The 14,795-nt window shown below is 38.6% G+C and overlaps 1 protein-coding gene and 1 pseudogene across 1 annotated transcript in view; one reads left to right on the top strand and one right to left on the bottom strand.

The window, feature by feature from the left end:
* rock2a (rho-associated, coiled-coil containing protein kinase 2a) overlaps window positions 1–11,862 on the bottom strand; it is a 59,550-nt gene extending 47,688 nt beyond the window's left edge. Inside the window, exon 1 of the mRNA XM_088353926.1 lies at window positions 11,003–11,862. Within this exon, the coding sequence (XP_088210052.1) occupies window positions 11,003–11,101 (99 nt within the window). The 5' untranslated portion in view covers window positions 11,102–11,862. The remainder of the gene's footprint in view (window positions 1–11,002) is intronic.
* On the top strand, window positions 5,482–10,862 carry LOC148351382 (large ribosomal subunit protein mL52 pseudogene; annotated as a pseudogene).
* Window positions 11,863–14,795: the final 2,933 nt, after the last annotated feature.

Genomic DNA, 14,795 nt, shown 5'->3' on the forward strand with positions numbered 1-14,795 from the left:
TAATATAAATCTATATATTCATTCAGTTCTAATAATCGCAGTTTATTGGTAATACAAATCAGTTATCACTTCAAGATTTCAGTTCGCAACAATATTGTACATTATACAAAATAATATTGCTGAAATAGTTATATTAATCTATATTTTTCAGTTTTCATCATCACAGTTAATTGGTAAGACAAAGCAGTTATCACTTCAGATTTTTCAGTTCACAATATTGTACATTATACATAATAATATTGCTAAAATATTAATCTATATTTTCATTCCGTTTTAATCATCATAGTTAATTGGTAATATAAAGCAGTTATCACTTGAGATTTTTCAGTTCACAAAAATATTGTACATTATACAAAATAATATTGCAGAAATATTAGTCTATATATTAATACAGTTCTAATCATCACATTTAATTGGTAATACAAAGCAAATTATCACTTCAGATTTTTCAGTTCATATATTCTTCGTGGTTTGCTGTCCCGCCATAGTTATAATGCTTTCGCAAGGTCTAATCAATTATCATCCTCCTCATAGCGTAACCAGGAATATAATTTAGTCCATTTTGGCAGAAATGTCCTTTTCTTGCTAGGAGTATTCTTTTGTTTATTTTATTTCGTCGAGTCGTTCGCTTCAGCACACGTGTTTTCCTAGTCTCCGCGATGTTCCGAAGAATTTCTCCGCCATTTTTTCGTGCCGGAATTATTGCCGTTGTTATCACTTTCTGCATTATGTTTCGACTTATTACTGACACTGAAGAAATTACCAATTTTTTTGTTGATTTTCACTTTAAATCGACGACAAGCACCACAACAATGACGTAATCTCGAAGCAACGAGATCTCGTTTGCCGAGATCGGCGTGTTGACGAAAACTCCAACCGCTAGACCAAAACAACAATGGCGGATCTGCCTGACAAAAAGTTTAAATCTTTGTTAAAAAAAAAAAAAAAGTTATCGGGTAATAATGACAATTTGTGTCGAAAAAGTTGCGTCCCGGGGACGCACGTTGATTTGGCACTATGCGTCCCTAGCAAAAATTATGCGTCAAGGACGCAGGGACGCGGGGAAACAAGAACACTGTTATCGTGATAACCATTCTTTGACATATTGCCCAGGCCTACTTTATGCCTTAGGAAGATATATCAGCATTTCCAAAGCGGAGACCCATTTCTTATGATGCAAAAGACTGAGTGCAAGTATTTACTCTTCCTATAGATGTATGTATACCAGTACTTGGTGATATGAAGTGACAACATTATCATGCTATTGTTATGACAATAATTCATCTAGTTGTTTGGTTGGATCCCTTAACAATTAGGGTCGTAGGGGCACCATTTCATGTGGTGTGTCTTGGGCAAGTACAGCCTGGTGGCGCCCATCGCTCTCCAGGCCAACATACATTTCCACCCGGTCTCAAACTGGGGGCTGTTTCCATGTTAGGCAAATGTGCTAAGCACTGCACTTGGGAAACATGTATTCATTCATTTTCAAATCACTCATCCTCAAAAGAACATAAAGTCACGCACAATTTCCCCTATAAAGAACACTCATTGTGCAATAATATGAATATAATATATCGTTAAATAGGAGAAGCTGGCGTTGCATAACTGGTTTGTAGGAGTCTACTTTTCTCCATTTTACTTCCAACTTATTGTCCACTAAATCAACAGAAATATTTATCAATTGTTGTCTGACCAAACAATAATACATGCAGTGATAATTATATTAATATTATGAATGGTATGTGGTAACTTTCTATGGCGCTTTTACTGCTAAGTCAGTAGCTCTAATGCAGGAATATTAAACATACAGGCCGCGTGCTGCATCCAGCCCATTGAATGATTAAATCCGGCCTGCCATAAATTTCTGAGGATGTCAAAAAATAAGTGCATCTCTACGTCATTTCTTTCCAAAGTTATGATATATTTTATATACAGTGGAACCTCGGTTTTCGAACGCCTCTCAGTTCGGACAAATCGGTGTTCGACCAAAAATTTCGAGAAATTCTTGCTTCGCTGTTCGGTCAAAAAATCATGCATGGCTAAATCTACAATCAGTACGGGGGTTTTTAAGGGTTATTGTTCTATCTTCGTTATTCATTATCCAATATCCGTTATCGGTCAGTTCATAATACGCTACAAAGCCTAGGAGCCGGGACACTTACTCTCAGCCAAAAGGCCAAGCTAAGGTCCTAGCCCTAAAGTACGATAGTAAAGAATAAGGAGGCTGTGAAATCGAGTGATGTGGCTAAGGAAGTTAGCGCTATAAGCAAGCAACTGCCGCAAGTTTTGGAAGAGGTTGAAAAACGTTTGATGATTTTTCTCTCCCCACCGTCCACCACAAAAGTAAAAAAATCCTATTCATAATCCTTTTTTTTTTTATTTTTACACGTTCATGTTAGCGTAATCTTTCGTACGGAAGATTACACTAACGCAAACGTACAATTAGCCTGGGTTAGCTTCATGTTTACGTTCTTGCTAAAAATTCAGGGTGTTGGAACGGATTAAAATGATTTTACATTACTTTTAATGGGAAAAACGATTTTCCGTGATCAACCAAATCGGTTTTCGAACAGGGTTCTGGAACGGATTATGGTCGAGAACCGAGGTTCCACTGTAAATGGAAACCAAATTCTCTTTCCAGACGGTAGTGGGCAGTGTTGAGTTTGTATAGTCTGATATTTTTACCTGAACCGATTTACCAATCAACTGTTAAAATAAACCAGTTAACAATGCCAAATATAAAAATCCCCCCAGTGTTTGTGAATAAATGGTTTGTGTTAGGAAAAGATCCCTTGTAATCTGTTATTGTATTATGTAAAGTAGGTTACTAATATAGGCTGAATGATGAGGCATAATTCTGAAAATTGAGCTAAAGATTTGGCGTTGACCTTCTTTTACTGATCCGGCCTGACTCAGAACAGAAAGTCTGGATCTGGCCCCTGAGCCTAACCGAGTATGACATCCCTGCTCTAACGATAATCAAAAACAAGTTCAACAATTTCAGTCACGTCCATGATGCAAGCTTCATGGCTTAGGCGGAGTGTGACATTTTGAAGCCATTTAGGACTTGTGCACCAACAGACAATGGGTCTTTGGTACTGATGTGGAGCAAATAAACCAAAAAAAGGCCAATACGAGGCATAGCAGTCTCCCCAGAGGAGGTGCTGAGTTGAGAGACTGACTTGTTTTGCAAAAAGGAAAAAAAATGACCTGGGCCACCATCCCGAGTGCCTTATAAGGCAGTGTTTCTTGCTAGCAAGCACACTGATACCAGCACTGTTCTGGCTTGTCTAGAAACAACTCAACTACAGTCCAGAGACGGAGCCAATGCTTTGGTTCAAGTGTCAGGTTGAGGAGAGACTATCCACACTTTCTTGAAGAACCACAAGTTTTAAATATTGTAACACTTTACGAGCATAGTGTCATACATGGAACACAAAATGTAAACAGGAAATGCAGAGACAGAAGAAAATATCCGTTTAGCCAAACTAGGGATACAAAAAGTGGGGAGTGGTGCATGCAAACGCCAAAGGATATCAGATAGGGTACAGGGGGATAAACGACAAATAGTAACCAAAATGCAATATGTCACGTTTACAATAAAACATTAGCAAATCACTGCATTGTTTTGTTTTTTATCAAAAGATGGGGAAAAATGCTTACAACCCCATTCTGTTAAAATTGTATCCATCACTTCCTGAATAACCTGCCAGCATCTTTCACCAAAGTCGCAATAACGGGCAAGGGGGCAGAGACAAACAAAAAAGGAAAAGAAGAGATAAGACTTGTAGGTAAAAACAGAAAGTGCTCTCGATTGAATGGACTTTGAGCCCCATATTCAGAATAGTTGCCAGCAATTCACCCAATGAGGTAATTCCCTACATGTTACAGGACAGTTGGAGATCAAGTCTCTGTGACTTACTTTTGTACCAAAAATGTTTTCTATTGCTTGGGCTTAACAATAACTCTTTGAACTACAAGAAGCCAATACTGAAAAACAACTGAAAAATATACAAATTATCACTATTCTTCACAATGACGTGCCTAAACTGTATGTACTGAATGAATGAAATGTCAAAAAAAAAAAGGGAATTCACAGTTTTGTTTTTTGTTGCAAAATAAAAAGAAGCTTGTGTGCAGTATAGAATTTCCTTCCTTTCTACTTAATTAGTGCACAAAACACCAAACACTGATGCGTTAATTCTATGTTCACTTAGAGACTGACATTTTAGAAACCAAACTAGTAACTCAGAATTTATTCTCTGCACATGCCAATTTGAAATGTTCTGTTTCTGCAAATTAAATGAACGGAACTTTACATAGAAAGTTACCGCACTGATGCATCAATTCATTGAATAATGTAAATTCCCCTATCCCCAAAAACAGCCTGCAGAGGGATAGGTGCCACCAGGCTGTACTTGTCCAAAACCCACCACACCCTGGTGGTTAAGGGATGTGTAAACCGTGAACTACTCAATTACTTAAGTAGTCCAAGGTAAGCAGCTTTTAAAGTTTAATAATGCATTTGCTAATAATCTCATAAGGGACTAGAACAAATTAGGCACATAAAACTATGTTCATAACACAAGTAGATACAACACATCCTTGGGAGCAAAACGTCTATCCTAGTGACAAAAGCATGCCTTCTAAAAATGGAAAACTGCAGCTTTTTCTTCCCACTCAACTTTTTTTTTTTAAACACTCAGCAACACCACCGCTTCGGCTCTCAAGCAGGAAGTGAACACAACTGTGGTTCTAGCAATAATTCTCTTTAATGTTGAAAATTGAAGAAAGACAAACTTGGGTGAGGTTTTTTTTTGTGGTGCACATAGATAAACAGTGTAAGGGCCCTGCAGTTCAAAAGCTTACCCACAGAATAATAAAAATTTTAGATGTCTTGCATGACTTGGATTAAATTATCTTGCAAGTAACAAATGAGGTTTAACATAATATTCATCTTTCCAGGGCACATCAGCTTACATCAATCCAAGCATTAGAATGAAAACACTGTATTACTCAAAAGGTAAATATAATGGTTGTGATTGACTTATACAATCAAGCAAGACTTCAGCACAACTCGGTGGACTTTTGCAGGAGTCTGAAGCTTTCAATTCATTGCAGTAAAAAATCTTGCTTCTATATTGCCTGTGTGTGGTTTAAGTCTTCAATAATTGTTGAAAGAATGGGAACTGTCATGAATGGGAACTGTCAAAACAATAGCAAATGGGAGACGACATGCATGTCTCCAACTAAAGACAATTGGTGGTGGGTCACGGTACATTTTAATATGCAATAATTCAAATAGTTTCATTCACACATTTGGCTGCAAATTAAACTGTAATTGCCAATTCTATTTCTTAAGTGTGGGTACTTGTAAAACACAATGGCTAATTTAAGGTACTTCGATGGGAATATGTGATTTAAAATATATCTTAAAAAGTAGCACCAATGGAGTGGTCGTTTGGTATAGGCGCAGGAAACATGGCTGCCCCGTTAAAGATCCTGTGTTTTTCAGCGTGAAGAAACACGTACTGGTCACTCAGGCACGACGAAGGTCGTTCAAGGGGTACAAAAGTGAAGGAAAGAGCATGGACTTGCATCCACTGCTATGGAATATGGACCTCTAACAGATCTACCCAATTGATCTTTTGCAGATGGAAGGCCAGCACCATAAATGAAGGGCATGTTGAGAAGACAGAAGAGGGAACAATTGGCGCGGCGCACCGGGATGCTTGATGCTGAGATTGACGGAGGCATCGGGGCAAGAAGGAGCTCAAGAATTGAAGAGCATGAAAGGTCACGGCAGCTCAAACCTAAAGGGCAACTATAAAAGAAGGAAAAGGAACCGCAGACATTGAAGTTACCTGGTAATTTACACCTTTTTCGCTATAGTCTTCACGTGGGACTCGCTTTTGTGAAATAAAATATTTTTTTCTAAAAAGTAGCACCAATGCAAAATAACAGGATTTGTGACACTCCCACCAACACTGCAAAAATGATTGTAAAAATCTTGTTCAATTGACAAAAAAAGAAAAATGAGCCAATCTACTTGAATGACTCTACATACAAAAGTTTCAGGTTACAAAGTACCTGAACAGGAAAATATTGCCTCTAGTTACGTAGTCAAACATACAGTAATGAAATGAAATGATCTGCATTTATATAGCGCTTTTCAAGTCAATGATTTCCCAAAGCGCTTTACAATGTGCTCCACATTTCCCAATAGCGGCCTTGCAGCCATTTAAGGCGCTAACCTGCTTAATGGGGGTATTAGGGGTTCAGTGTCTTACCCAAGGACACTTCGACATGTAACACGGACGAGCCGGGATATCGAACTGGGATCCCTTGATCCCAAGACGAGCGCTTTACCTCCTGAGCTACTGCCGCCCCAGTACAGTACGTGCAGCTATTTGCCGCTCCCAGAGTTTTCAGGACGTAAACAAACTGGCTATTGCTTCAAATCTGCCTAGAAACCAGTACACATGTGTGCTCCCAGCATGCTCTTCGTGTCACCGTCACAGTTCACAGACGAGGAGGAGGAGGGTTTCCAGCAAGGCGCAGCTATAATTCAATCAGCCCAAATTAAAGACCTTTTAGCAAAATTCCATGTAGTATCGTAATTTGGGGAAACAAATTACCCGGAGATATTGTTGATTAGTCAGGCTGTCGCTACGTCTGCCCTTGCGCATATCCGATGGATTGTCAAAAGCCGGAAAAGGTACCACTGTAGTTGGGGCACCCATTGTTTAGATTACAGCATGTCTACGCTTAAGTGTTTTTGTTTGTAACAAACATTAGTTAGGATCAAAAATATGGGTACATGTGATTTGAAAATATATCTTAAAACGTAGCATCAATGCAAAACAACGGCATTTGGGACACTTCAAAAAACACTGCAAAAAATTGATGAAAGAAATCTTGTTCTATTGGCAAAAACATTACAGCCAATAGGTGGGATTTTAAACACTGATTACCCCTTTATTTAAATCACAATATGCCTACATTTGAGTGTTTTTGCTAGTACATAGGATAAAAAAACAACAGGACCATTACAGCATTTTCATCTGCTAATCTGTACAATTTTAATACATTAAATGTTTTCAAGAGTGTCAGTAATTTTAACGTATGCATACATTTTTGTTTGAAATTTTAATATTTTATTGAACAACTTAATGGTGCATTTATCTACACGGTGTAATAAACAATTGCGTAATCAACTTGGATTATTCCTGGGCAACTCCCTATGTCCACTACCTAACCAAGCGTAGTGAATACCATGTGGGTGATGCAAAGTACTGCACTGTTGATTGTCCATTCATCAAGCTAATGTAACATTTTACAAAAACAGAAAGTGATAAATATGAAAGAAGAGTTATCTTATTATTACACTCTGCCTTTTTGTAAATGTAGCACTATAACAACCCACTCTTAAAATAAATCCCTCAATTCAATGCAACTTTGTTTAAATCTTCACATTAACATCACACTTTCTCAGTGAATGCAGATGACGGGTGAATTCCCAAGCACTTTATGATACTATGTTGTGTGAGAGTACAAGCATTTCAGTGAATGAGGTTCGATCTACAACCTCCGTGGAACTGTTTGAATCTAGGCTTAAAACACATTTCTATTCTATAGCTTATGAATGACCTAAATTTCCTGTTGATGATATTTTGTGTATTAATTGCTATTACAACATCCATTGCAGCTTAGTCATCCTGGAAGGGGGATTATCTCGTGTGAGGTCCCTTCTCAAGGTTTCTTTAATTTCCTCATGATGAGGTTCTTGAGTTTTTCCTTGCCCTCATGTAGGTTTTAGATCAGGGGATGCTGCAATAATAGTCTGCGATTTGCAATAATCTGTTGTCAGTGCAGCCCTTTGTGACTCCTTGTGATTAAGGGCTATACAAATAAATATGACTGGACTTTTTGGTGAATGTGGGACTTGCTAAACTGCAATATGTTCAAAGAGAAGAATTCCAAGTTGCAAACATTTACTCAAAATTAAGGCTTGGCGAATAACGCTAATGCTAAAGTATTGGTACTCGATTTTCAGTGGCCATTCAACAACCTGGGACCTGAAATTGAAGCAATGGCAATTTGCCATTTAATAAATGCAATATTCGGGATATTTGTTATGTTGGGGTATAGAGGTATTTCTTGAAAAAATTTACTCATTTTTTTGCATGCCATAGTTGGTATTCTTCCTCGTGCTTGTTTTGGCTGCACTACATAACTCAGCAACACACAGTAGTCAAAAATACTAATTGTCCCATTAAATTTTGCATTGAAGTTATTTAATAAAAATAAACTTTTTGCTTTGTTTATCTATTTATTATAAACTAACTCAAGGGGAGGTCAATTTTTCAATAATCATGACGATTCCAAGCAAAAAGTATCTATATTGGATTGGTATCGATCAATACTACCTTGTATTTTCTTGTAATTTCTAAGTATCACCCAACCCCTAGTGACGACGTGGTTTGGCTTCTACATTTTCGAACTGTATAAATGCTTTTGCTATTGGCCACTTTAACATGCTCTGAGCTGTTAGCATTGCTCTTTGTTTTTTGGGACTGCTGCTAGGATCCGTCCATGTTCACGATGTCCCTGTAAAACTTCATTTTCCAGTCAGTCCTGTAATCAGATATCTTGCCACTACAACATACTTAATGGAAACTGCAATTCAAGGCAGTGTAGGCCTAATATTATGTTAAAACTGACCACAGAGCTGTAGTTTGGGAGATCTGTGATGTGTAAGGATAAGGATTTTTTTTTTCCCCAGATAATTTTCCACTTAAGACATTATCCTCCTGTTGGTCGCTAATGTGTTCACCCCCTCCAAAAGATGTGAGGAACAAAGCTTGCATGAAGCGGATTATATTGTATTGTGCGACACAGCCCGCGAAAACTATAAACCAAAATCCATTCAGAATCATGGTTGTAGAAGGAACACAATACAGGATCTTTGATAGCAGATATTGAGACAGAAGTGGAATTATTTATGTTAAGAATGGGCAAGTAACAATCAGGTATGGGACAATAAAGCAGGGGTGGCAAAAAAGTTTGACACAAAGAGCCGAAATTTTTAACTGTGAGGGTCAAAGAGCCACACCACACACTGACCTGCCGTGACAGACAGACACACACAAACACACACAATTAAGAACATATTATTTCCCATAACACACTCCTCTCCTTACAATACAACAAGTATTGTTCTTGTGTTGATTTCAAGGAAAGTGTCCACCCTCAATACACACAAAAAAACCTAAACATGAAACAAGACAAAGAGCCACAGTACATAGAAAATATAATGAGGAAAAGAGCCGCATTATTATTGGCCAAGAGCCGCATGCGGCACTAGAGCCACTTGTTCGCCACCCCTGAACTATGGGGACTGCCATGAAATAAATGCTAATTTCTCAATTTTGAAAAATGCATATTTATATTAAAGTTATGCATTTTTGCTTAATATTACAATCAATATATATATATTTTTTATGCAAGAGTTTTTTTTACCACCAGGATGCACTAAATAATGCAAAATGTCCCTATAAGTATATTATACATCATTTGCGCATTAGAATTATTTATCACATTTAAAGATTTGCCCCAAATAAACAATTTGTTGACACCATTTACAAAAGTGGGGTTACATTTTGGCCGTGGTGGGCAGTGTATTAAACACCTAGGCCTTCAGTAGGCTGAATCAACCCAACCCTCAACTTTTTTATGGCTATAAACATTTACTGCAGCGACAGCTTTACAATATAACAATGCATCAATAAAGGCCTAATAAATTGCAATATTATTTATAAATAAAGGCAAATTTTACCCGCCAAAAATGTTTTTATCCGTGCACAAAATAGGGCACAATTATTACAACTTCTAAAAAAATGTTTTGCACAGCACCTTTGCCAATGTTTTTCAGGGATGTGTTTTACAATTAGCTTTTTAATGTATATTCATTCTCGTATTTTGTAGTTTATTTGATGTTGCAATGAAAAGACAATATTTTATTAGACATTATGTTGTGTCACGCAGGGTCTAGTTTAAAGTTGCTCAGTAGAAAAAAAGTTTAAATGAACTAAACATTCATGGAAGTTAAACAATTATTAATTATCATAAATGAGTAGAATGATGTTTTAATTTATTTTGTGCAGAATATTACATTATCAGTAAAATACTATACAAAGGGACCCCCCAAACCTGTATTTTTCCCCTTTTTTAATTTTTTGTTTTCTTTTTTCCTAGCTTTTATTATTTTTTCTTGGATTTTCATCATTTTACTACTTTTATCTGTTTGCTTTCTTCTTGTTTTCTCTCTTTTCACGTTTTTTATTTTCATTTTTTCTTCTTTTTCTTATATTCTTTTTTTTCTTCCGTTTCTTTTTTCCTAGCTTTCTCTTTTTCTTATTATTTCCTCTTTTACTTATTTTTGCTCTTGCTATTTCTTTTAATATTTTAGTCAGCTTTTCACTTATTTAATTGCTTACTTCCTTTCCCTTGAATATTTTTCCTACCTTTCACATATTTCTTCTTTACATCTTTTATGCCCTATTTTCATTAGTTTTTCTTCCTAGCTTTCTCTTTTTTTCTAGCCATTTCTTCCTTTTCTTTCTGCTTTTTTCCTTCTTGTTTTTCTCTTTTTCCTCGTATAATTTGGTTTATTTTCCCCAGCTTTTTACTTATTTTATTATTTTAACTTATTTTCTTTATATGCTTTTGTTTGCCTTTTTTCCTTTTTCAGACTGCTCTCACCATTGATTCCAGGTTTCATGGGGGGCAGAGCGTGTCCATGGGTGGGCATCCCCAAGACCCCAAGACAAGAGTATTGGTACGATCCAAGCACTAGCTAAGTATTGATAATATCGACATTTGGATCGATTCGCCCACTCCCCACTAAGTGTCACTTTATTGTGGTCGTTTTACATCTCGCGTTTCAGCTACCGCCACATCTTTTTTCAATAATGCACGAGACGTATTCCACTTGACTCACCAGCAAACTTTCCAGGTTCAACGCAGACCTGGGGTTTCTCATCAAGTCTTCCAACTTCTTCAGCCGACTTTCCATCCTCTTCTCGGCGCCTTGAGACATGTTTGCGGCGTCTCTCGTCAAACAATATCAACAAAGGAATTTAATTATTATTAGGTCCTCGAGTGATGTGGTTTACATGTGAAAGCCGTTCTTGTTGGGGCCTAGCGGGGCAGCCTTGGGGGCTCCAAGCCCACCCAAATTGGGGATAATATTCCTAAAGCAACAAGAGTTCCCAAAACTTAGCTAGAGACCAGTCCCTTGACAAAGAAATAGACGCCGCGCTTTTAAGCAACGAAGATAACGGCCCACATTCCATTCCACCTCCCGTTAAGTGGGAGATGCTTTTTTTCGAAGTTCGAATTTGGAGATAACGGCAGCAGTAGTAACAGGGCGTTTTCTTTGCCCCCCTCGCCTCCTGTTCCCGTTTTTTTAGTTGGGGTCGGGGGGACGTCAACTCCGAGTCGGTAATCCAGGAAATACGCTTCTATTCAGCCCATTTAGTAGACATTGTTAGGTGCTGGGTGTCAAAGTTTATCTTCGGCGATGCCACAAGTGTTACGAAGGGACGAGCAGGATCCCGCGCTCAATTTTTAACGGGCACGCGCTTCTCTCTTCCTGGATTGTTGTTCGCATTTTCGAACGTCTTCCAACCGTGGTTTCGTCCCAAACGATTCGTTTTCCTTATTTGAAAATCCTTGCTCGTCAGGGAGACGAAACGTCCCAGAACTCAGCCACTTCTCACTATTGGCTCACATCTACACACTGACTCGCATTGGCAACACAAACGCAGTCTAGAATCTGCCTCCTCCCACCATGAGAGAGAACTTTATTTCCCATGATTCAACAGTTCGGTCTTGTCTCGATGCATTAAGTCTGTCGCTTGATAGATTTTATTTTGAAAGTTAAGTACGTAGTTTATTTCCTTCGAATGATCGATCGTTCCATATGCAGAAATAAATGTAAAAAATAAATGCTAAAAATATATGACATATAAATAAATGAATACATAAACTATTCACGTAATGCCTAAATAATTGGCACCAATGCTGTTTAATTGTTTATTCGTGCATTTAGTCATTTCTATTGCATACCTGTAAACCTGTACGTTTTTGCCGTACAAAGTATGTTTATTAAACATTTTAAGACGTGTACGACGTACAAGAAAATCTGTACGGAAAAATGCAAATTTGTCAATTATGGGTACCATCCGGTAAACACCGACTATCACGAAACGGCAAATCAAACAAGTCTAACGAGTTCACCGCGGTAGCCTCTATCTCGGTATCGTTTTTTTTTTTTTTCGTTGCAAACGAAGCGAGCGGTTTGATGCTAATGTGCGAATGCGTCTGCCGCCTGGGGATTTCCCACCATGCATCATTTCGAAAAAAAAAAAAATATGGTGTACGATTATTTTGTAAGGGAAAATACGACAGTTTGTACAGGCATGGAGCCCTGGAGGTTGACAGGTATGCTATTGTCAGTCAAGGCCGCAACGGGTCCCTTTTTCAGCCCGGGTGTTTTCTACCCAAAGCCTTAGCTTAGCTATGGAGGAGGATTTTGAATGAATGAAACAGCAGCAAGTTCTTGTAATGCATTTTCATTGGGAAGAAATTCAGGTATATGATGAGAGGTGGGCAGCACGGCAGCGCAGTGGTTAGCGCGTGTGCGGCACAGTTCAGAGGTCATGAGATCAAACCACATGTGTAGAGTTTGCTTGCATGGGTTTCCTCCGGGCACTACGGTTTCCTCCCACCCTCCAAAAACATGCATGTTAGGGTAATTGGCCGGTCCAAATTGTCCCTAGGTGTGTATGAGCGAGCAAATTGTCTGTGCCCTGCGACTGGCTGGCAACCAGTTCAGGGTGTCCCCTGCCTGAAGATAGCTGAGATGGGCTGAGGATAAGCGGTGCAGATAATGGATGGATGGAGAAGTTAATAAAAAACCCTTTAGCATTTTAATTTAAAGGAAATCTGTTTATGGCCTGCGACAGGCTGGCAAGCAGTTAAGGGGGTGTCCCCAGCCCACTGCCGAAGACTGCTGGGATGGGCTCCTCTGACCCCACTGAGGATAGGCGGTGCACATAATGGATGTATGTATGTATGAATGGATGGATGAAGAATTATATAAAGATTCAGATATAGATGTAAACATATTTACCTATGAACAGTGATACTGTAACAGTGTCAGCAATTTGAAAATACATGAATTGCATTTGCCTTCCCAACAGGCTTCACACTAATTACCCTCATAAAGTAGCTTCACTACACACATTTTAATTGGTCTCTGAAACGTTGTTAATGACAGTGAATTTTGACTAGACATGAGAATTTCTTTTTTCAGAGTACACCAAAATAAAGACAGTGAGAATATCTTAACCTAGTTTTCACACATTTTAAAGCAGAGAAGCTCCGCTCACATGCAACTTGAGTGCAGGAGAGGGTCAACAGGGAGTTACATGCCAGCTCATAGTAGGCACCTGTGAGGAGATTATATGGATTTTTCCTTCTTTTTCATATCTTTTTCTCTTTTTTTTCTATTGTTTTGTTCTTCCTTCATTGTTTCTAACATGTTTTGTATTTTTTCCTTACTTTTTCTAATATTCCTTCTACTTTTAGCCTTTTACTTCTTTTTCTCTTCATGCATTGTTGTTTTTTTGTTTTCTCTTTTTGCTTTATTTTTTTCCTTCCGTTTCGTATTTTCATTGCTGTATATTTTTCTTTCTAGCCTCATTTTTACCCCAAAATATTTTTTTTGCATAATGTTAGATAATATTTGGTAATATATGGAGAAAGAGCAAAAGCAACCTGAAGAGGCTTTTGGGAGCCGAGCTGAAGAAGTAGCTTCTCGAAAAAAAGGCCAAATTCCCATCACCGCGAGCTTATCTGAGTGAGAAAAGCTGCTCGGTAAAGGCAGTTAACTGCTAAATTCTGCAAACAGGTAGCATAGCACATAAGCGTGCAAGTGCAAGATGAGTGAAATGAATAATATAAGTCCTTTTTTTAAGGGTTTCTTTTTCTTTTCATGGCTTTTTTGGCTCTCACTAGCACCTTCCTGCCCTCCATTGTACCTAACTCATATCATTCAATTTGTGTTCATTTGACCTCTACAGAAAAGAAGAACGGTGGGCCGAACTGACTCAACATTTGGGAGGAGAGAATTCCCTCAGATGGTATCTGCCACAATGTCGGGGTTGCGCTGCTCGTGGTCAAATAGCAGACTAGAGAACTAATGCACGAATCAGATTAGATAGTGCGAGTGACAGATACATATTCAAATGATTTTTTTCTTATACAGCCAGCCCAAACTCCTCCTTGACTTCGGGAAATATCTCTTTCTTCCAGATTAGTCACTCCAGCATTGTTGTCAGTTATATGTTAAAGTATTTCTTTTGTCACGTTTATTGTTGTGTAGGGCAGCACGGCGGCGCAGTGGTTAGCACGTGTGCGGCACAGTTCTGAGGTCATGAGATCAAACCTCCTGTGTGGAGTTTCCATGTTCTCCCCGTGTTTGCGTGGGTTTCCTCCGGGCACTCCGGTTTCCGCCCACATTCCAAAAACATGCATGCAGGTTAATCGGCCGGTCCAAATTGTCCCTAGGTGTGAATGAGCAAGCGAATTGTCTGTCCCTGTGTGCCCTGCGACTGGCTGGCAACCAGTTCAGGGTGTCCCCTGCCCACTGCCCGGAGACAGCTGAGATGGGCTCCAGCACCCCCGTGACCCTACTGAGGATAAGCGGTGCAGATAATGGATGGATG

Source organism: Urocampus carinirostris, chromosome 15, assembly GCF_059441175.1.
Source record: "Urocampus carinirostris isolate Australia breed hairy pipefish chromosome 15, RoL_Ucar_1.0, whole genome shotgun sequence".
Classification (NCBI taxonomy): Eukaryota; Metazoa; Chordata; class Actinopteri; order Syngnathiformes; family Syngnathidae; genus Urocampus; species Urocampus carinirostris.